At 44.6% G+C, this 21,941-nt stretch overlaps 1 protein-coding gene across 1 annotated transcript in view; it reads left to right on the plus strand.

The window, feature by feature from the left end:
* TFAP2E (transcription factor AP-2 epsilon) overlaps nt 1-17,278 on the plus strand; it is a 112,989-nt gene extending 95,711 nt beyond the window's left edge. The window contains exons 10-11 of the mRNA XM_084816358.1: nt 12,560-12,701; nt 16,024-17,278. Coding sequence (XP_084672484.1) covers nt 12,560-12,701; nt 16,024-16,312 — 431 coding nt within the window. The 3' untranslated portion in view covers nt 16,313-17,278. The remainder of the gene's footprint in view (nt 1-12,559; nt 12,702-16,023) is intronic.
* The last annotated feature ends 4,663 nt before the right edge of the window (nt 17,279-21,941 follow it).

Here is a 21,941-nt window from a genome sequence, read left to right on the forward strand (position 1 = left end):
CAGACAGAAGGGAGTTCTTGGGCCCGCGGTTTTCTTACGTAACTCTGAAATCCATTGTGGCAGAGAGGCAGCTGCCGGCAAGGAACACAAGCCGCCCCATCTCCTTTGTTGGCAGCAAATGAAACGAACAGGTCTGTGAGGCAGCGGTTGTTCCCCAAGGCAGTTGGGCCAGGCTCCTTTGAGCGGCTGATTTCCATGAGAAGAAGAGGAGGGAAGGGAAAAACACATCTTTGACTCGGCCCAGGCAGCTGGGAGCTGTCATCGGCTACTGTTCAGAGGGTCAGGGTAAATTACACATGATGGCATCTTTGACCAAGGATACGAGTAGGGTGGCCATGTGGCAGAGGGCAGTCCTCTCTTTGAAGGGCTGTGAAAGGATACGCCTCTTTTCAAGGACTGTCCAGTCCAAGTCTGGTTTGGAGATAAATAAGCCAGAGAGAGCAAAGGACTGGATGTTGCCCATAAACACAGCACCTGGACAGCAGAGGGAACAGGCCCACAGGTCACCTGGTCACTGTCTTTCCCCACTGCGGTGAGATGCATTTAGGGATGCATGAGGAATTTGTTTCAGTTTGTTCTTGAGCAGAATTTACGCAATTTGCACCTCCCAGACCTGAGTGCAATCTGCATTCACAGTCCATACATTTCCAAACTTGCGACGCAATTCACGGAACAAAACCAAAGAATGTGCTTGAAAAATGCATCATGTTTGGAAAATCAAAAAAATGCGTACCTTTGAAAAATGTGCATAAGTACTTTCATCAATGGGAGAAGAATGTGTACATTTCAAAAATGTGCATAATTGATGCATATGTTTGGGGAAATGTGCACAAAAAGATGCATGAATTTTCATGCAAAAAATAGTGGGGAGCTTGCAAACTGATATGGACACTGATTGGAATGAGTTTCAAGATAGAATTTGGAAAACCTCAACAAGCTCAAGTTTTCCTGCTTTGCATATTCCTAGATACATTGTATTTCTATTTAAATTACAGAAAATATTTCTACATTTGCATCTCTCTCTCTCTCTCTATATATATATATATATGTGTGTGTGTGTGTATATATATATATATATATATATGTGTGTGTGTCTGTGTGTGTGTGTGTGTGTGTGTGTGTGTGCAGTGTGTGCAAATGTTATGCAAATACGTGTCTTCTTTTGGGGAGATGCATTTCTTTGTTTTTTGGCCATGGGTAAGTGGCCACCCTAGAAACGAGGCTAGGAGTATACACGGCAGTGCCCTACCCCACTTTTGAGCAAAGCCTTCTCAGCCCCAGGCCTTGTTTTCAATACCACATGTTCCCAGTTCTGAAATATTGATTGGTTGATTCCCATAAAATATATCCCCCACATTCAACATCAATTCATTTTCCCAGGGTGGCTCATAAAGTCATAAGAAACAATAAAATACAATAAAACAGCAGGAAAAAATCATACACAACAAACTCAAAAAAGCAACAGTGCTTTTAATGGACAGGAAAATCAAAACTTATCTAAGTTTAAAATGCTAAAGTTAGCAGTTCTTAAAAGTCTGGGGAAACAGAGATTTTTTCCTGGTACCATAATGATAGTATGGAGGGTGTCAGGCAGGTCTCCCTGCAGAGAGCAATCCCCAAAGGTGAAGAGCCACCACTGAAAAGTCTCTCTCTGGTTACCACCTGCCATACTTCAAATGGCAGGGCACCCAGAGAAAGGCCTCAGATAATCATCTCAGTGGACGGAAAGATTATTGTGGGAGCAGGCAGCCCAACACTTATTTGGGGACTAAGCTGCGTATGGCTTTGAAGGTTAAGATAAGCACTTTGAGCTTGGAAACATATTGGGAAATACAGTGGAAGAAAGATGCAAGGGTAAGGATGGCTGAGAAATTCGTTGGGTTCACATTTTTGTACGAGATTATTCCATTCGTACCTCCCAGAACCAACTGCAGACGTGAATGCAATTTCTGGTCAGAAATCCATACATTTTTGAGCTTGCGATGTGTTCTGAAAAAAAAAGGGAAGGACTAAAAAGCGTTTGACAACATGCACATGTTTGGTAAATGTGCAAAAAGTGTACTTTTCTAAAATGTGCACAAATATGTTTTAATCAACGGGTGCACGCATTAAAAATAGTTACATGTGAAAAATTCACACATTTAAAAAAATATGCACAAAATAGGCATGAATCTTTGTGTGGGGAAAAAAAAACGCTCACACAGAACTGGGTTGGAGCTTGGTGGTGAAGAAATGAGACGTTTGATGAGATTGAGCTTAAGAGATTCACCCATCTCTAGGCAAGGGTTGCATCACCTAGCTGGCGGACATGAAAAAACCATTTGAGGTGTGAAGACAGATGTATGCCATTTCAGCGATTAGTACAGTGAAATGTTTCATTGCAGTTCCAAAACATGTACAGCCTTCTTCCAAAGATCAGACTTGTTATAGTTTGGAGTGGGAGGAAGGGGAAGAAGGATTCATCTGCTCTTCCAGTTTAGAGCAGAAACCGGATTTGTGCAATACTGATTGGCTGGCCCTTATACCAATCAGGAAGCAACGTCTCCCCTTGCTCAGACCTATGCTGATTGGGTTGGCCCTTCTGTCAGTCAGGCAGTCACCTTCACTATCGGAGCCAATTTCAATGTTTGGAAACAGTAAAAATGGGTTTTAAAACATGAAATGAAAGTGCCAGACAAACACGGAGTGGAGAAATGTGCCCAGGGCCGGTGTCAAGGGTAGGCATGGTTGGGCACTTGCTGAGGGCCCACACCCCAGCAGGGGCCCTCTGACATGAGCCTCCTGGAGTTGCTCCTCCTCTTCACTATGGCAACCTGCTTCTTCACCTTCCTCTTGCTTTGGCCCAGATGATGGTGGTGGTAAAAAGGAGGAACAGGAGATGCTACAGTTGAGTTGCTCCCTGCCTCTCTGCCTGTCAAGCAAGCAAGAGATAGCAATGGTGAGAAAGAGGAGGAGACAGAACTGGTGGTGACAAGGGCGGTGAGAAGGTAGACTTGCTGGGGGAGGGGGCCCATTGAGGGGGTCTTGCCCAAGGGCCCTCCAGGACCAAGAGCCGACACAGAATGTGCCAGGTGCTTGGAAAAGAAAGCTGAGACGAGAGTCAGGTTGGATCCATGGGTTGTTTGTGTGTGTGTGCAGTGGAGGCGGGTGGCTCCGATGTCAGTGGGGCGGTGAATCCGCTCCGGGTTTCAGTCAGAACCAGTCAGAACTCTAGAAGAGCTCTCCAAGGTGCGAATAAGTACATCACCCCATGTGGTTATTGAATGTGGCCAGTGCAGATGGGTGCGCCCCACTGACATTGGAGCCACCAGCCTCCACTGTGTGTGTGTCTGTCTATTGTGGATCAAAGGTGGGGAGGAGAAACAGAGTTCACCCCGCCTAGGTGTCTTTTCTGGAAAGTAGGAAGCTTCTTTATACCAGCTTGGACTCTCTGCCCTTCTAGCCTAGCATCGTTTAGCTGGACTGGCAACGGCGATCCAGGCTCTCAGAAGGGGCTATCCCAGGATTCGCTCCCAACCTTTGAAGGACTGGTGCCAGGGATTGGACCTTGGACCTTCTGTATGCAAAGCCGCTGCTCTCCCACCGAGCCACAGCCCTGCGTTTGAATATGGCCTCCTTTTTCAGCCATGCAGCAAACCCAAAGCAGCGCACTTTTCTTTTGGCTTGGCTTAGTTTGGCCCTCGCTAGCAAGGGTGATGGCTTTTCACATGCAAGAAGGGAGGACTGCAGGGAGACGCAGCCCTGTCCACGCTGTCTCTGCGTGGAGCGCTGAGGCCTCCTCAGGGCACAGTACTCTGCCTGGGCATCCGTCATTCCATGGAAAGGCCCCCTCATTGGTGAAATTGATCCCTCTTCAGGCATCCCTGTGGAAATAATCCAAGCTGACGGCAATCGATCATGCCCGGCCCTTGAAACCCTGCTTAGGCAGACGGAGTTAATTCATCTCGGCTCCCCTGCTGCTTGCTGGATTAGGCTATCCGTCCCCACTGTATTAACCTAGTTGCCAATGTGTTTTTCACCCCCTTTGTGGGAAGCTAGTAGGGATGCTGGAGAAATTCAAAATGGACTAAAATGAGCTCGGATTTCTAAGAATCCGAACTGAGGAATCTACTGCAGAGCGCCCCCCTCAGGTTGTGCGGAGTCCGTGCACTTTCGGATGACTTTTTTTTACTTTCCCGAAATTTACGCATATAAATCCATAGAAAAATACATAAGTTTCTGCTGAGAAAACATTGAATGGAATGGGGGACAACACACTAAATGTTATGTACTGAGGTAAATTATGTAAATACTTAAGTAAATATTTATGCAATTATTTCCATATTTTTCCACATGACGAAAAAAAGAGATTCGCATCCATCTGTGGGTGGATGATGGAACGAAAGGCACCTGACAATCCGTGAAACACAGATGGAGCGGAGTTTACACAGTCCGTACATCCCAAGGCTTCTCTTTAGCCCTTCTGGGCAGAATCTGGTATTGGATGCCTTAGCAAAACCAGCAAGTTTCTAGCTCTCATGGGTGTGCAGATTTATTCTTGGCATCGTCTGAAGAACTGGAAGAAACGTATCAGTCCAGTGCTTTCCTCCTCCAAGGGAAGCCAAACCTCTGGGACTTTTCAATGCTAACAGAGGTGGGGAGCACACATCAGTGGGCAATTATCAGGGAGATGGAGATCCAGAGTCCTGGATGGCTACCTGTCCCTTTCTGGGGCTGATTTGGGTTGTGTGGATTGGCCTGGAGTACAGCTTTTGTTTGTTCATACATGGATACATGAGGAAGAAGGGAGGAGGTGGGGGGAAAATAGATTTCACTTGTTTATGTGACTCTTTAATGGAAGTTGCTCTTTAGACACCGGGCCAATCAATATTTTCTTTCCTAATTGTGAGAATCCCCTGGATAAATGACACCAGCACCGGAGTGGGATGCACTAAAAATGGTGACTTTCCATCCTATTCCATACAAGAATGGCACAATCAGCCCAAATCTACCCTGCAGTTGAACTTGGGTTATAATATCGGCCAGCCATTGAAAGGGGTGTGCATGTGTGGGGTGGGGTGGGGAATAGAGTTTTGCTTTAGCTCCACAATGTGTGGGGACTTGTTCTTCAGCCAACAGAACAGAAATAGCAGAACTGAGCAAAAGGTCATCACAGGACTGGGTCCGATGTAATGTCTGAACCTGGGGAACCCTGGTTCATTTATGGTTAGTGAAGAGGAATCAACAAGGTGAAATTCAACAGAGATAAATGTAAAGTCCTGCATTTAAGTACGAAATAATCAAAGGCACAGATACAGAATGGGAGAGATGTAGCTTGGCAGCATTACCTGCAAATAGGAGCTTGATCACAAGCTGAACATGAGCTAAAAAAGCGAAGGCAATCTTTAAGCTGCATTAACAGAAGCATAGTGCTCAGATCATGAGAGGTCATAGTTCCACTCTATTCTGTGCTGGTCAGCCCACATCTGGAGTACTGTGTCCAGTTCTGGGTGCCACATTTTAAGAAGGACATTGACCAACTGAAGCATGTTGGGGTTGGACTCGATGGCCTTGTAGGCCCCTTCCAACCCTACTATTCTATGATTCTATGTCCAGAAGAGGGCAAGCAGGATGACTAGGGGTGTGGAATGCTAGTCCTGTGAGGAACGGTTGAAAGAGCTACGTATGTTTAGCCTGGAGAAGAGGAGGATCAGGGGAGACATGAGAATGGCCTTCACCTTCACACAGAAGGTGAAGCAGACTTGTTCTGTGTGTTGCTCCAAAGAACAGGACTAGGGCCCAATGGGTGGAAATTGCAGGGAAGCAGATTTTGGCAATAGGAGATGCTTCCTAATGGTAAAAGCTGTTCGACAGTGGGACAGACTTTCTCGGGAGGTGGTGGACTCTCCTTCGTTGGAGGCATTTCAGCAGAAGCTTGACAGCCAGGGATGCTGCAGTTGTACCACACATTGTAGATCCTGCACGGAGCAGGGGGTTGGACTAGATGACTTCCATCAGTGGAGGCTGGTCGCTCTGATGTCAGTGGGAGGGAGGCAAATCTGCTCCTTTGAAGTTCTGACTGGTTCTGACTGAAACCCAGAGCAGATTCACTGCACCACAGACATTGGAGCCACCAGCATTCACTGCCTTCCAACTCTCAGATTTTATGATAAGCCACAATCATAGACCACAGTTTGATCCTGGCTTGTCTCAATAAACCATGGTTTAAATTAATTGTGTTTTCCTGTGTTCAGATGTAACTGAGAACTAGTCTAGAAGTGGAAGTGAACGTTTCCAATTTCCTCCTCATGGCTGCTCTGGAGGAGGAGACAGGAGGGCAGAGAGCATGAACTCGAGGCTCATTCACATACCACTAAATAACAGTTTAGCATTACGCCCCCAAAGGCCCAATAAGTCCTGCCCCATTGCTCTGAATGGACCTTTCTTGCAACTAACTTTGGTTAGATTGCACACAAGGAGTTTTCTTTGACCTTTAAAGGCAAGTCTTTTTAAATGACTGTTGTTGTTGTTCAGTCGTTCAATCGTGTCCGACTCTTCGTGACCCCATGGACCATAGCACGCCAGGCCTTCCTGTCCTGCGCTCTCTCCCGGAGCGTGCTCAAGTTCATATTCATTGCATCGGTGATGCTATCTAGCCATCTCATCCTCTGCCGTCCCCTTCTCCTTTTGCCTTCAGTCTTTCCCAGCATCAGGGTCTTTTCCAGAGAGTTTTCTCTTCGCATTAAGTGGCCAAAATATTTGAGCTTCAGCTTCAGTATCTGTCCTTCCAATGAGCACTCAGGGTTGATTTCCTTTAGGATGAACTGATTTGACCTCCTTGCAGTCCAGGGGACTCGTAAATGTCTTCTCCAGCACCACAGTTCGAAAGCATCAATTCTTCAGCGCTCAGCCTTCCTTATAGTCCAGCTCTCACAGCCATACATTACTACTGGGAAAACCATAGCTTTGATTAGATGGACCTTTGTCGGCAAGGTGATGTCTCTTCTTCTTACTATGCTGTCTAGGTTTGCCATAGCTTTCCTCCCAAGGAGCAAGCGTCTTTTAATTTCGTGGCTACAGTCACCGTCTGCGGTGATCTTGGAGCCCAAGAAAGTAAAATCTGTCACTGCTTCCATTTCTTCCCCTTCTATATGCCAGGAAGTGATGGGGCCAGATGCCATGATCTTAGTTTTTTTAATGTTGAGTTTCAAACCAGCTTTTGCACTCTCCTCTTTCACCCTCAACAAGAGGCTCTTTAGATCCTTTTCGCTTTCTGCCATTAGGGTGGTATCATCTGCATATCGGAGGTTGTTGATAATTCTCCCGGCAATCTTAATTCCGACCTGTGATTCATCCAACCCGGCGTTTCTCATGATGTACTCTGCATATAAGTTAAATAAGCAGGGTGACAATATGCAGCCTTGTCGTACTCCTTTCCCAATTTTGAACCACTCGGTTGTTCTATGTCTGGTTCTTACTGTTGCCTCTTGACCCTCGTACAGGTTTCTCAGGAGACAGGTAAGGTGGTCTGGTACTCCCATCACTTTAAGAATTTGCCACAGTTTGTTGTGATCCACACAATCAAAGGCTTTAGCGTAGTCAATGAAGCAGAAATAGACGTTTTTCTGGAATTCTCTTGCTTTCTCCATGATGCAGCGAATGTTGGTGATTTGATCTCTAGTTCCTCTGCCTCTTCGAAACCCAGCTTGTACTTCTGGTAGTTCTCGGTTCGCATACTGCTGAAACCTAGCTTGTAGGATTTTGAGCATCACCTTGCTGGCATGTGAAATGAGCGCAAGTGTGCGGTAGTTTGAACACTGTTTGGCGTTGCCCTTCTTTGGAACTGGAATGTAAACTGACCTTTTCCAGTCTTGCGGCCATTGTTGAGTGTTCCAAATTTGTTGGCATATTGAATGCAGCACTTTAACAGCATCATCTTTTAGGATTTTAAATAGCTCAGCAGGAATACTGTCATCGCTAGCTTTGTTGTTAGTAATGCTTCCTAAGGCCCACTTGACTTCACTCTCTAGGGTGTCCGGCTCAAGTTCAGTGGCCGCACTATCATGGCTATCAGGGACATTCAGATCTTTCCTGTATAGTTCTTCTGTGTATTCTTTCCACCTCTTCTTAATCTCATCTGCTTCTGTTAGGTCCCTGCCTTCTTTGTCCTTTATGATGCCCGTCTTTGCACAAAACGTTCCCTTGAGATCTCCAATTTTCTTGAAGAGATCTCTAGTCTTTCCCATTCTGTTGTTTTCCTCGATTTCTTTGCATTGTTCATTTAAGAAGGCCTTCTTGTCTCTCCTTGCTATTCTCTGGAACTCTGCATTCAGTTGGATATATCTTCCCCTTTCTCCCTTGCTTTTCGCTTCCCTTCTTTGCTCAGCTACTTGTAAAGCCTCATCAGACAGCCACTTGGCTTTCTTGCATTTCTTTTTCTTTGGGATGGATTGAGTTGCTGCCTCCTGAACAATGTTACGGACCTCCGTCCAAAGTTCCTCAGGCACTCTGTCTATCAGGTCTAATCCCTGAAATCTATTCCTCACCTCCACTGTATATTCATAAGGGATATGATTTAGGTCATACCGGAATGGTTTCGTGGTTTTCCCTATGTTCTTCAATTTAAGCCGAAATTTTGCAAGAAGCAGCTCATGATCTGAGCCACAGTCAGCTCCAGGTCTTGTTTTTACTGACTGTATGGAGCTTCCCCATCTTTGGTTGCAAAGGATATAATCAATCTGATTTCGATATTGACGATCTGGTGATGTCCATGTGTAGAGTCGCCTCTTGTGCTGTTGGAAAAGCGTGTTTGCTATGATCAGCGTGTTCTCTTGGCAAAACTCTATTAGCTTTTGTCCTGCTTCATTTTGTACACCAAGGCCATGCTTGCTTGTTATCCCGGTGATTTCTTGACTTCCTACTTTAGCATTCCAATCCCCTATGATGAAGAGGACATCTTTTTTTGGTGTTAGTTCTAGAAGGTGTTGTAGGTCTTCATAGAACCGATCAACCTCAGCTTCTTCGGCCTCAGTGGTTGGGGCATAGACTTGAATTCCTGTGATGTTGAATGGTTTGCCTTGGATTCGTACTGAGATCATTCTATCATTTTTAAGATTGTACCCCAGTACTGCTTTTCCCACCCTTTTGTTGAGTATGAGTGCTACTCCATTTCTTCTAAGGGATTCTTGCCCATAATAGTAGATATGATGGTCACCTGAATTAAATTTGCCCATGCCTGTTCATTTTAATTCGCTGATTCCCAAGATGTCGATGTTCAATCTTGCCATCTCATGTTTGACCACCTCCAGCTTACCTTGATTCATTGAACTGACATTCCAGGTTCCTAAACAATATTGTTCTTTACAGCATCGGATTTTCTTTTCACCACCAGACACATCCACAGCTGAGTGTCCTTTCGGCTTTGGCCCAGCTGCTTCACTCTTTCTGGCGCTACTTGGAAATTCCCTCTGCTCTTCCCCAGTAGTGTATTGGGCACCTTCCGACCTGAGGGGCTCATCTTCTGGTGTCATCTCTTTTAGCCTTGTGATACGTTCCATGGGGTTTTCTTGGCAAGAATACTGGAGTGGGTTGCCATTTCCTTCTCCAGAGGACCACATTTTGTCAGAACTCTCTGCCATGACCTGTCCGCCTTGGGTGGCCCTGCACGGCATAGCTTATGGCTTCACTGCGTTACGCAAGCCCCTTCACCGCAACAAGGCAGTGATACATGAAGGGGTTAAATGACTGTAGGGCAGCTTATTTCTAGGACTGTGGTTGTAATTAATAGATAAATAAACTTTGTCTGGGGACAGGCAATTGTTTTTAAGAGAGCTGAAAGTGGTTTCAGAAAGGTTTTGCTTCCCAGGATGTACAATGTACAGAGATTTCCTTTTTTCAGCCTCAGTGACACCCCTGGTCAAATAGGTTTGTCAGGTTTTGGAGACCAAACATAAACCTGCTTAATTTGCCTACTTGATATAGAAGTGTCCACACCACAAGCCACCAACCCTCTTTCAAAAGATACCTGCAACTCTGAGAAAAAGAGAGAGTCAATTTCCAATCTGAAATTTTATTTGATTAGTCAGCAAGAGCCAAGTTTAACTGGTGAGGCCGAGAGTTCAGGGTACACGTACGTACACACACACACACACACACACACACACACAGATTTGTATATATCCATATCAAGGAATACATATGAAATGCATATAAAGGAAAATGCAACTTTCTAACAATTATACATAAACCTCAACAAAAGCGGACCAGGTATCCAAATAAGTATCCATTCGAAGGTGGCTTCCATACCCCACCTGTTCAAATACTGAAAGTCCTGAAAGTTGTAAGGTTCTGAATCCATTGCATTATAGGAGGTGAGTGTTTATCTTCTGCAAACTGCCCAGAGAGCTTCGGCTGTGGGGCAGTATAGAAATGTAATAAATAATAAATATAATCATCATCATCTTTCCAATGTTGTAATATCAGTCTTTTAGCTGTCAACAGGGTGTGGAGAATCCATTTACGCTGACCATTAGTTAATTTCCAGGAATAGGAAGATAGTTTAAAAGGACATGTATACCAGCAAATGTTAAGGACTGTTCCAATACAAAATGTATCCATATAATAACCTCCTCCCAAAAAGAAGCAACCACATTGCCAAAACATATGTTTAAAAGAAGCTTTAGCTGCAGTGCACTGCCAGCAATTAGCCGAATTAGACAAACCTTATTAAAGAGATGTTCTGGCATCCAATAGACACAAAACCAATGTTTTTACTGGATAAGACGCAGCCTAAGATCCACAGATGTGACAGCTATAGACGTCAAAGCGGCTATCTGTTGATTAGGCAATGGGGGGGGGGGCTTGCACTAATTATCATTAGTGCTAATTTGCATTAACTGATGCACATTAGTGCAAGTGCACATTAGCACCAATGTGCACTTGTGCTAATGCAAATTAGCCCAAGTAGAACAACATTCTGGTAAAACAAATTCTGATTCTGTCAATGAGTGGACAGTGGAACAAAAGACGCTTGACAAGCTACGAAACACAGACCAAACAGATTTAACAAAATTCATACATCGCTAGGTGGGGGTAACTGAGACAATTTGCAAAACAAAGTCTCCTGCCTGCTTCAGCTCCTGTGCATACCATGGCCTCCAGTCTGGCCACATTGCCCGGCAGAGCCCCACACATGCATGGGTACTTGTAGAGGGAAGGGGCATCCCCCTGCCCCACTCTCATCACACCTGCACCAGCCCTGAACACAAGTTAGCAATGCCTTCAAAGAGTCTGAATAAGAATTTCTTGCTTGGGAAATTTAAAACACAATGGGGCTCAGGGGGGATCTTGGAATCAATCAATAATAGACGGCCTTAGACTAAAGTAGGGTGGCTGTTTATGACTCGCCAACAAAGAGGATGAAAGTGGGCCCAATTTGCATAAAATTTGCATGTGCTAATTGTTATGTCTAGATGGAAATGTATAAATAATTATTGTAATGTAAATAGGAATACAGTCCATCTCACCACAGTGCGGACGACTGTATCAAGCTGACCCGTGTCCCTGCCTGTTCAGTTTGCTGTTTAGGTGCTACTGACTGTGGATGGGCAACAGTTATCATGGTTCTTTATGTTCAAACCAGGACTGGATAGGACAGGCCTTCCAACAGAGGATGCCTTCAAACCGAGGACGGTCCTCTGTAAAAGAGGACTCATGGCCAAGTCAGTCCATCGTGCTCTTACTGTAATGGGGAACGAAAGAAATTAATATTATTTTATGCACAAGTGAGACCCACAACAAAACACGGCAGAGTGGAGGACTTCTAGCGAGGGTTCCAGCAACTCCCTTTCAATTCCCCACCCTCCACCCCAGTTCTCCATTCGGCCACTGCCAACGGTCAATCTTTACTGGGCTCTTGGGGGGGGGTGCCTGCTTAGCTTTTCCCCCCAAAATATTTTTTGTGTTTCTGCAAACCCGGGGGTTCCCTCCCCTCTTTTGCGTAGATGGTGCTGTCTTGGCTACATACAGAGCGGCACTTGGATAACTGAGATTGCTATTCATATATACAATATAAAAATATTAAAAATAGCTTCCCCCCTAACAAAAAGCAGTAATCTTTGTTTACGAAATTGTGAATTCTTACATTTCCTTTAGTTTCTTCAGAAGTCACCAATACGGAGGTTTTGGTGATATAAAAATTGGTTTGTTCAATCAGTTCATTAATTTTTTTTTAATTAAAAGGGAGATGATTTTTAGTTGCTCGATAGCCCTATGTACAGTTTAATCCCATTCATGTCTTCTCAGAAGAAAGTCCCACTGAATTTTAATGGGGCTTATCTCAGGTAAATAGGTGGAGGATTGCAGCCTTACTCATCTTGTTTGAAGAATAGGGACAAAGTTGATTGATTATAAGATTGATTAAGGCTGCAATCCTACACACACTTACTTGGGAGTAAGCCCTATTAAACTCAATGGGATTTTCTCTGAAGTAAACACACACAGGATTGTAGAGCATTGGTATATCTCTGACTGTAGCATGCAAGGCCATACCTTCTTTCTCACGAGTGTGTTCATTTCACAGGGGAAGCTGTTCACCTCGCCCGAGATTTTGGTTATGTGTGTGAAACAGAGTTCCCAGCCAAGGCTGCAGCGGAGTACCTCTGTCGCCAGCACTCGGATCCCGGTGAGCTCCACGCCCGGAAAAACATGCTATTGGCGACCAAGTGAGTATGGAGTCCATACAACACTTTCTGTCCTTTTGGGGCTGGAATGAGAGTTTCATCCGAAAAAGTAAAGCTTCAACAAATTTCCCCCCAAATTCAAAATCTGGCAGATTTCAAGATTCAAAGGGAACCTATTTTTTTGAATTTTGAAAATTTTCTAATTTGAAATTCAACTTTTTGAGGGATAATGTTAATATTACGTCTGGCCGATGAATTCTAAGGCAATAACGTTAAGCATCAAGTTTCCAAAATTCCTAAGGCTGCAGGTCCATTCCCACAATTCACATGTGATTTCACTCCGCACCAAACTCTGCTTAATTTCTACACCAATGAAAATAAAAGCATAAAACTGTAAAATGAATTGCGGCTAGCAAATTATAAATTTGCAAGCGTGTCCTGTTACAGAGGTCAAGTTCACCCAATATGAGTTATATTAATTACAAGTGCACCAAACGTTCTTTATGGACAGTGGTGTAGTGGTGAATTTTGATGCGCAGCAGCTCCCCAGGACAGCCCCATTGCCCCCAGAGACAGTCCAAAATTGCAGGCCGCTATGTTGCTCCATATCAGCAAACCAGTTCTAAGAGTTTTCATCTGTTAGGAGCAGGTATGTTGTAAAGCTAATGGGACTTAATTGCCCATTCAAGGCCAAGCTACCACAAAATACTTTACAACAAGGTAAAGTTGTACACCGTTGCTGGGAAAATGATTTTTCCTCCAGCTGTCGTGAGGATTGCAGCAAAGCTCAGAGCGGGGAGGGGGGCAGATGACGTCAGCTAATAAAAATCTGCCTGCACTGCATCCCTGCTAGCCCGGGATCCCCTACACTGTTGAAGAGCCCAGGTTGTCTGTTCTAAAGCACGATCCAGCCAAAATTCAGCACTTTGCAGCCCGATCTTATGCATGTTTCCCTGGAAGTAAATCCAATGGAATTCCATAGGACTGTGCAGGATTTCTCAAAGGTAGGTTCTACTGAGGTCAGTGGGATTTATGTGGGGCTGCCCTTGAGGCTGATCCGGAAGCTGGAGCTAGTGCAGAATGCAGCAGCTCGGCTGTTGTCAGAAGCTGCCCCCTTTTCAGCATGCAACTCACAGAATCATAGAATAGTAGGGCTGGAAGGGGCCTATGAGACCATTGAGTCCAACCCCTGCTCATTGCAGGACTCCAAGTCGGAGCACCCCTGACAGATGGCTGTCCAGCTTCATCTTGAATGCCTCCAGTGTGGGAGAGCCCGCCACCTCCCTAGGTAATGGGTTCCACTGTCATATTGCTCTAACAGGAAGATTTTCCTGATGTTCAGCCAGAATCCGGCTTCCTGTCACTTGAGCCCATTCTCCCGTGTCCTGCACTCTGGGATGATCGAGAAGAGATGCTGGCCTTCCTCTCTGTGACAACCTTTCAAGTACTTGAAGAGCGCTATCATATCTCCCCTCAGTCTTCTCTTCTCAAGGCTAAACAGGCCCAGTTCTTTCAGTCTCTCCTCATAGGGCTTTGTTTCCAACCCCCTGATCATCTTCGTTGCCCTCCCCTGAATCTTTTCCAGTTTGTCTGCATCCTTTTTAAAGTGTGCTGCCCAGAACTGGACACAGTACTCGAGATGAGGCCTAATCAGTGCTGAGTAGAGGGGAACTAGTAGTTCCCAGGATTTGGAAGCTATACTTCTATTAATGTAGCCCAAAACAGCATTTGCCTTTTTTGCAGCCACATCACATTGTTGGCTCATATTTGGCTTATGATCTATAACAATTCCAAGATCCTTGGTATGTAGTTCCCAGGTTCCTCCTTTTTGCCCTTTTTGAAGATAGGGACAACATTAGCCGTCCTCTAGTCATCTGGCACTTCACCCATCCTCCATGATTCCACAAAGATCATAGACAGTGGTTCTAAGAGTTCTTCTGCCAGTTCCCTTATTACTCTAGGATGCAGTTCCCTCAGCTCTTTGCTGAGGGAACTGTACTGGCTGCCTATTCACTACCGGGCCAGGTTTAAGGTTCTCATACTAGTGCATAAAGCCCTAAACAACTTGGGACCCGGATATCTGAGAGAGCGCCTTGTTCCTTACCAACCTGCCTGGTCACTGAGGTCATCAGAGGACATGCTCCTGGTGGTTCCACATGGACCTATGGCCTGATTGGAGTCCACCCAGAGAAGAGCCTTCAGTGTGGTAGCCCCTTTTCTTTGGAACTCCCTGCCCTTGGAAGTCAGTCAGACACCAACTCTGTGTTGTTTCTGGCACCTCCTGAAAACATCTTTATTCCAGGAAGCCTTCCTTGATTGACCAGCCACAGTTTTTTTTATCAGTACTCTGTTTTTAAATAACTTTTAATATGTTGTTATACTCTTGATATGTTTTAACATGGTGGTTTTTTTTCTTTTTATTGTTCACTGCTCCAGAATCTATTTAGATGTGGGGTGGTATATAAATATTGTAAATACATACATACATACATATGATAATAAATAAAATAATAAATTTAAAGAGTGCGTAAGATTGTGGTCTTAAAAGTCCCATTAATTTCAATGTGAGTGAGGTAAGCATATGCTTAATTCTCTCCCACTGGAATCAATTGAATCTGAAGGTTACAGTCTCAGGCACTCAGCTGAATGGAGCTGACTTTTGAATAAACATCATAAAGCTAAAGTGTACCTGGATCACAACCATAGATTCATCATATGTACATCTACATACATGAATGTACGCATACACTGTGTTCCGCATCTAAGACCCTCCTCCAGGTGCCTCCTCTGAGGGAGGCTTGGAAGGCGGCAACAAGGGAGAGGGCCTTCTCAGTAGTAGCCTCCCAATTCTGGAATTATTTGCCCAAGGAGGCCCACCTGGTTCCAACATTGTTACCTTTTTGCCACCAAGTTAAGACCTTTCTCCTCTTAGGCATTTGGCAGCATATAATGAGTTTTTAAGCAGATCCTGGATTTGTCTTATGGTAGATTGTTTAAAATTGTTTTTAGGTATATGTTGTCTGTCTGTGTGCTGTCTGTTTATATGTTTTTATGTGAATGGTTTTACACTTTGTATAATGTATTTTTAATGGCTTTTAATCTTTGTAAACTGCCCAGAGAGCTTCAGCTAAGGGGCAGTATAGAAAAGTAATAAAATACAATAATAATGATGATGATAATGGTGATGATGATAAATATAGCAAATCTACCCAGACTCTAATTGTTCTCAGACCATTATCTAGAAAATGAAGCAGCCCCCCAAACCATAGGAGCTGGCTATCTCTGGTAGAGCTCAAGTTTAGGAATGATAGATCACTTTTGGAATGCGAATTCCATGTGTCATTCCCAGTATTTCTTATTCTAGGCAAATCTGCAAAGAGTTTGCCGACTTGATGGCTCAAGATCGCTCCCCGCTTGGAAACAGCCGCCCATCACTCATCTTGGATCCCGGAGTTCAGAGTTGCTTGACCCACTTCAGCTTAATAACTCACGGTTTTGGGGGGCCAGCGATCTGCGCAGCTCTCACTGCATTCCAGAACTACTTAGTGGAGTCGCTCAAAGGGCTCGATAAAATGTTCATGAACAGCACAGGCAACGGTCACCCAGTTGGTGACTCCAAAACATCAGAAAAGGACGTGAAGCATCGGAAATGACCCTCCCCCCTCCCAGTTCTCCAGTCTTCCCCAGTAAGAGGGTTCTTCTGCCTTCCCCGTTCATGAGATAGGAGGCCTGGTCTTACCAAACTTCGGGAAAAGAAAAACCGGTTAAGACCACCCTCTCTCCCACCATGTTTTCCAAACTGTGACAGATGTATTTCTGAAACGAAGTCAACAAAAAGTGAAGGTTCTAGAGGACTGAAGAAGGAGGAACATCTAAATGGACCTCACAGAGATTGAATTAAATAGAGAGCAGTTGATGGCTCCTGTTCACACTTTTGATTTTCAGTGGTGGATACCAGAAGCCAGGTTACATGTGCAATTACTTTTTTCTTCTTCCATATTTTTCTTTTGAAAGCCCACAGTCATAAAATACAGAGGTGTTCCAAGACACCATTCAAAGTGAGCAACATAAGATGAAGAGGTCTTGGTGAAATCAAGAACTGCTTAAGAGTCAAATTGTTAGGGGATTTTTGTCTTGCTGGAGATGTAAGGCAGAGAGGGAGGCATCCACAAGTTCTCACCTTTCTTGTGGTCCATATGGTCAAGGGAAGAGGAACTTTACCAGTGACACAACCTTTGAGCAGCTCTGTGACTTTGTTTACACATTTTAACCAATCGGGAGTTGATATGGATTTTCTCTTTACGATTGACATGGGAGGCATATGTACCAATACATATGACTTGGCAGGGGTCTTTTCCCCCCTAAAAGGAACAGAATCCCTGCAAATTCTCCATTCTAGTGAAGTGTCATTCAGCTGTCCTGGATCCAAGACAAATAGAATTTTACAGCCTGCTCCCCTACCAGGTTTTCAAAATATTAGTAATAATATTAAAGAATGAATAAATAATAATAAATTAATACATGATTAAAGCACAAGAAGCAGACCTTGAAGGAGGCCAAAATGAACTGTTTTGAAATCTGTATATATTTATTTATGTGTAATTAAATCAAAAAGTTTTAAAATGTCCAGTGCGCGTTATTTATATCCAATTAAGTTGGGACTTCTTAAAAAAAACCAAACTTCTTTTTGAACGATAAGTCAGTCTTTGGAATTTTCTGGAATGACATTTTGGATACACAACATGGTAGCATGGACAAAATAGCCTGTGATGCTAATAACTAGAGACACTTAGCCCGGTTTTGTTTATTTTTCTTTTGTACGTGCTGTTGTTCCTCTTTAAAAGCTGCAATAGATGTACAATGCCACCACAACAGAAATGTCAGTCATTATCTTAATAAAACCTCTTTTTATTTGGAAACAAACCTCCAATCCTGTGTTTGTGATACTGACAACAGAATAGTTGGGTTTTGCTAGAGTCAAATCTGTTAGAACAAAAATTAAAGCATAACAATTAAAGAAGTTTGAAAGCCTAGGGGGAAAACAAATACTCTGGGGTGAGTTGATATTTGGGGAAAAATGTTTACAGTATTTTCTTGATGATTAAGAGTAAAGATGTCTACATCCTTTGTGATAGAGATTTGAGTCCAAAGGATGTAGACATCTTTACTCTTAAAGATATGTGTCTGATATCTGCAAGTGTGTCTATCTAACTCCTTCCTCTTGAACCATGCCAGTGGTGTCCCCAGGAAAGGGACAAAGAGTTGGACAAGGATGCAATACATTCTGTTTGGGGAATGTGAGGTCTGACTTAGGAGAAACATCAACAGTAGTAAGGAAAAAGTGCTCTCTATGTTGAGCATAGGTGAAAACACAGCTTAAACGCTCTAACAAATAGCCCCCCAAAACCACTGCTCACACATACAGGGTTCGATCCAGCTTTAGTTGTACTTACAGTAGGTCCATTTAAATCAATGGGACTTACGTTAGTGGGGCCCATTTCAGTGGGTCTCTTCTAAGTATAATTAAGCCTGAATCCAACCTTAAATCTCTAGGGAGACAGCCAAAACCTCAAAATGCCTCAGAGCTCAAGTATCAGCTTTCTGACTCTATCTTCAGTCTCCCTCCAAACTGGAGTTTTGTCCTCTTGATTTCTTTTACACTTACCCTTGGATTTAGATAGTCCTTATATGGGTGGGGAGAAAAGCATGCCCTTCTTCTGATTGGCTTTCCTCTTCAGAACAATTTTTAAAAGCAAAACCCTGTATCAAGAAGCCATTGGCTCATTATTTATTTCCCATGGCAACATATCTGGCTTCTTCACAGGGAGCTTTTATTCTGCTATTGAGACTGGCTACTCATGGAAGTTTGCTGGTTCTTTAGATGACATTGTCAACCTCCAGGGCATCTCCTGCACTAAATGACCTTTATTCCCTTTTAAAATAGATCCAAGACAATGAGCTATCAAATTAGAGTGCTTGAGTTCTGCCTGAGTTCCCTTGTGAAAAGCAAAAGCTACAATGAGATGAGCTAGAGGACAGCGCCATCTAGTGGCTGTAAAATGAAACATATGGAAGACTCAGATAAGGGGGAAAAGGAGTGGGGGAAGGAAGCGCGTGTAAAGGGAGTCTGTCATGATCCCGCATTTAAAATGGAAGCAGAAAGCCCCATTTTAAATGTGGGATTTTAGGCTGGTGTAGAGATGCTCATCATCTGGCTATTACCAATCCAAGGCGCCGCTCCAGCCAGGTTTGCCTCAGGCTACCTACACCAGCTTCACCAACCTGGTGTCCACAAGATGTGTTGGACTCCCAGCATGGTGAATGCTGGGAGTTGCAGTCCAACACACCTGGATGCAGTGAAGGTCCCTTGGATAGCTTCTTTAGACTGGTTCTGACCAAAACCCGAGAGGATTCACTGCCCCCCTGACATCAGAGCCACTCACCTCTACTACCTGTAGGACCAGGTTGGGAAAGGCTGACCCACACTGTTAGGAAAACCCATAACAATAGTAAAAAATTGAAACACAGCAACTAAAACTGCACTAAACTGTTTAAACAACCTTTAAGAGATCCTGAGAGACTTAAGCACACTGGAGAGCCAGTGTGGTGTAGTGGTTAGGGTGTTGGATCCATGTTCAAGTCCCCACTCAGCCACAAAGCTCATTGGGTGACTTTGGGCCAGTCACCGACTCTCAGGTTGTTGTGAGGATAAAATGGACAGTACGCTGCCTTGGAGGAAAACGCGGGATATAAATGTAACAAATCCCTTAAAAAGACAGGGAGAACAGATATATCTTTGCGTGGCCAAGGTAATAAGGCAGGTGGTAATCAGGCAGGTGGCATGCTAGCTATCCATGGGAGGGAGGTCCGTAGATGGGGCACCACAGCTGAAAAGTCCCTCTTGCTGGTTGTCCCAGGTTTGATGGGTCTTCACGATGCAAGCATGCATTGACGTATGATTAGCCCCTTTGCTCTAAGCAGGACGTCCCTTCTCTATCTGGGGGGTGTGAGAGAGCGTCTCCATTCTTGGGTGATTTGCAAACCACCATGCGTGTGCAACTTCTGTGCCAACAGACAACTGCCCCTCTGGCCATGTTACCTGTTTATAAGTATCCATTGCATTTAGAAATGCAGAGGTGGAGTAGGTATGGGGGGGGGGTATGTGCAATCCACAGTAAGCAGAGGTGCAGCTAGGTAATTTTAGACCCTGGACATAATGAGACCCCCCCTCTGCCATTTCTCTTTGCCCCACAAACAAGCATTCCATGCTTCTACGTTCCTGATATGTTAGAACAACTGTTACAACTGTTTTCCAACCCTGATTTAAAAAGATATATACTCTGAGCATGTGCAATTTTGCATTTCGAGTTCACTCAAAGCATAGCTCTGACTACAGGAATAAAATACTCTGAGCATGTGCAGTTTTGCATTTCGAGTTCACTCAAAGCATAGCTCTGACTACAGGAATAAAATACTCTGAGCATGTGCAGTTTTGCATTTCGAGTTCACTCAAAGCATAGCTCTGACTACAGGAATAAAATGGAGTTTGTGTCTGCCGCTCTCCGAGTAACCATTCGGGGGGCTCTTTCAGCCCTAAGTTCCAGCCCTAACCAGTGGAGGCTGGTGGCTCTGACATCAGTGGGGCAGTGAACCTGCTCCGGTTTTCAGTCAGAACCAGTCAGAACTCTAAAGGAGCTCTCCAAGGTGCGAAGCGAGGATCTGACTCTGCGACGCACCTTGGATAGCTCCTTTAGAGTTCTGACTGAAACCTGGACCTCTGCACCTTGGAGAGCTCCTTTAGAGTTCTGACTGGTTCTGACTGAAACCCAGAGCAGATTTACTGTCCCACTGACGTTGGAGCCACCAGCCTCCACTGGCCCTAACCACACCACAGACAGTAAAAGTCGGGAATGAATTTGGCATTGTGAGGTCCGAACAAGTGCCCATCACAGAACGTTCTCATCCATCCACCACTCCCTCTCTGACTGGGCCTAACTGGTCCACCACCCTGATGGAGGAGAGTGACTCCAGATACATTCCAAGGCGCCTGAAGCAAGCTGGCCATTCCCAGCGCATCTCAGGCCCCAGCCACTGCGGCCTACAGAGTGAGCCGTCTTGTCAACTTCACCTGATGGAACTTGGCGCTTCTCACAAGGAACATTTCCTCAATGGCTCAGGGTCCTGGCCAGGCCCACTGCTTGCAGAGAGAAAATCCTCACTGAAACGCTTCCTACCGATGCACCGAACGTTTGCCTCAGAGCAAATTCAGATGAATTCTGTCTGTGCCCATGTATTTCCCCCCACACACACACACACACCAGACACCTTCTTTAATAACTGAGTGGCGCTCCAGGATAGAAGCAAGCAACCATTTCCATAGCCTTTTGGAGCATAAAGGACCCCTTGCTTCAGCTGCCTGAAGACATTTTTGGAAGCGCATGAGATTTGGGGTGGGGACAGGGCGGAGTGCCTGCCTCAGAAAAAGCATTGGCAGTGGTAAACCTCAAATCTTTAGCCAGCTGAGGCAAACATTTGGAGAATTCAGCCAAAGTGCCCCCGCCGGCTCCTAGGCAATGTTTTCACTGCCAATCTGCCTGCCGTTTTCTTGAAGCTTGGGTAGGAAATGCTGAGGTAAATACGAATGTGCAAAGCCAGGAATATCGGTCAAACCCAACAGCTTAAGTGAACGGGCTGGGAGAGGCCCATCTTGTTTTCCCCACCAAAGTTGAGGTTTTGCGCTTTCTAAAGAAAACAGGTTTAGGCTGCAAGCCTATGCATGTTTAGACGTAAAAAAAGGCCTACAGTTCCCAGCATGCCCCAGCCAGCATCGCTGCCTGGGGCATGCTGGGAACTGTAGGCCTTTTTTTACGTCTAAACATGCATAGGCTTGCGCCTTTAGGCGCACAATCCATGATGGCTGGGGAATGGTGGGAGTTGTAGGAGCTTTTTTGGATTAAACATCAATAGGATTGCACCCTTCATTAGCCTCTAATGGAGTCAGGTTTTTTTCCTCTCCATTCTTTAATTAATTGGCAAGTAAGATTAAACATCTTATAGAAATCTGTAGGCTTTGTAGCCATGAAAACATTTTAAACCTATTGCTATATAAATCAGGAGTATTTTTCTTTCCATGCACCTTCCCCACTGCAAATTGGTAATAGTTTGCCTAAGCCTAAATGTTTGGAACATTTTCATCTCAGAAAGCTGTATCACCATCTTCCAGCTGGGGCAGGCAGTAAGGCGCGCATGTGTGCGTGTGTGGAATCTTGTCCAAAATTGTTT

This window comes from Heloderma suspectum, chromosome 10 (assembly GCF_057233095.1).
Source record: "Heloderma suspectum isolate Gila_16-S chromosome 10, 16-S_ref, whole genome shotgun sequence".
NCBI lineage: Eukaryota > Metazoa > Chordata > Lepidosauria > Squamata > Helodermatidae > Heloderma > Heloderma suspectum.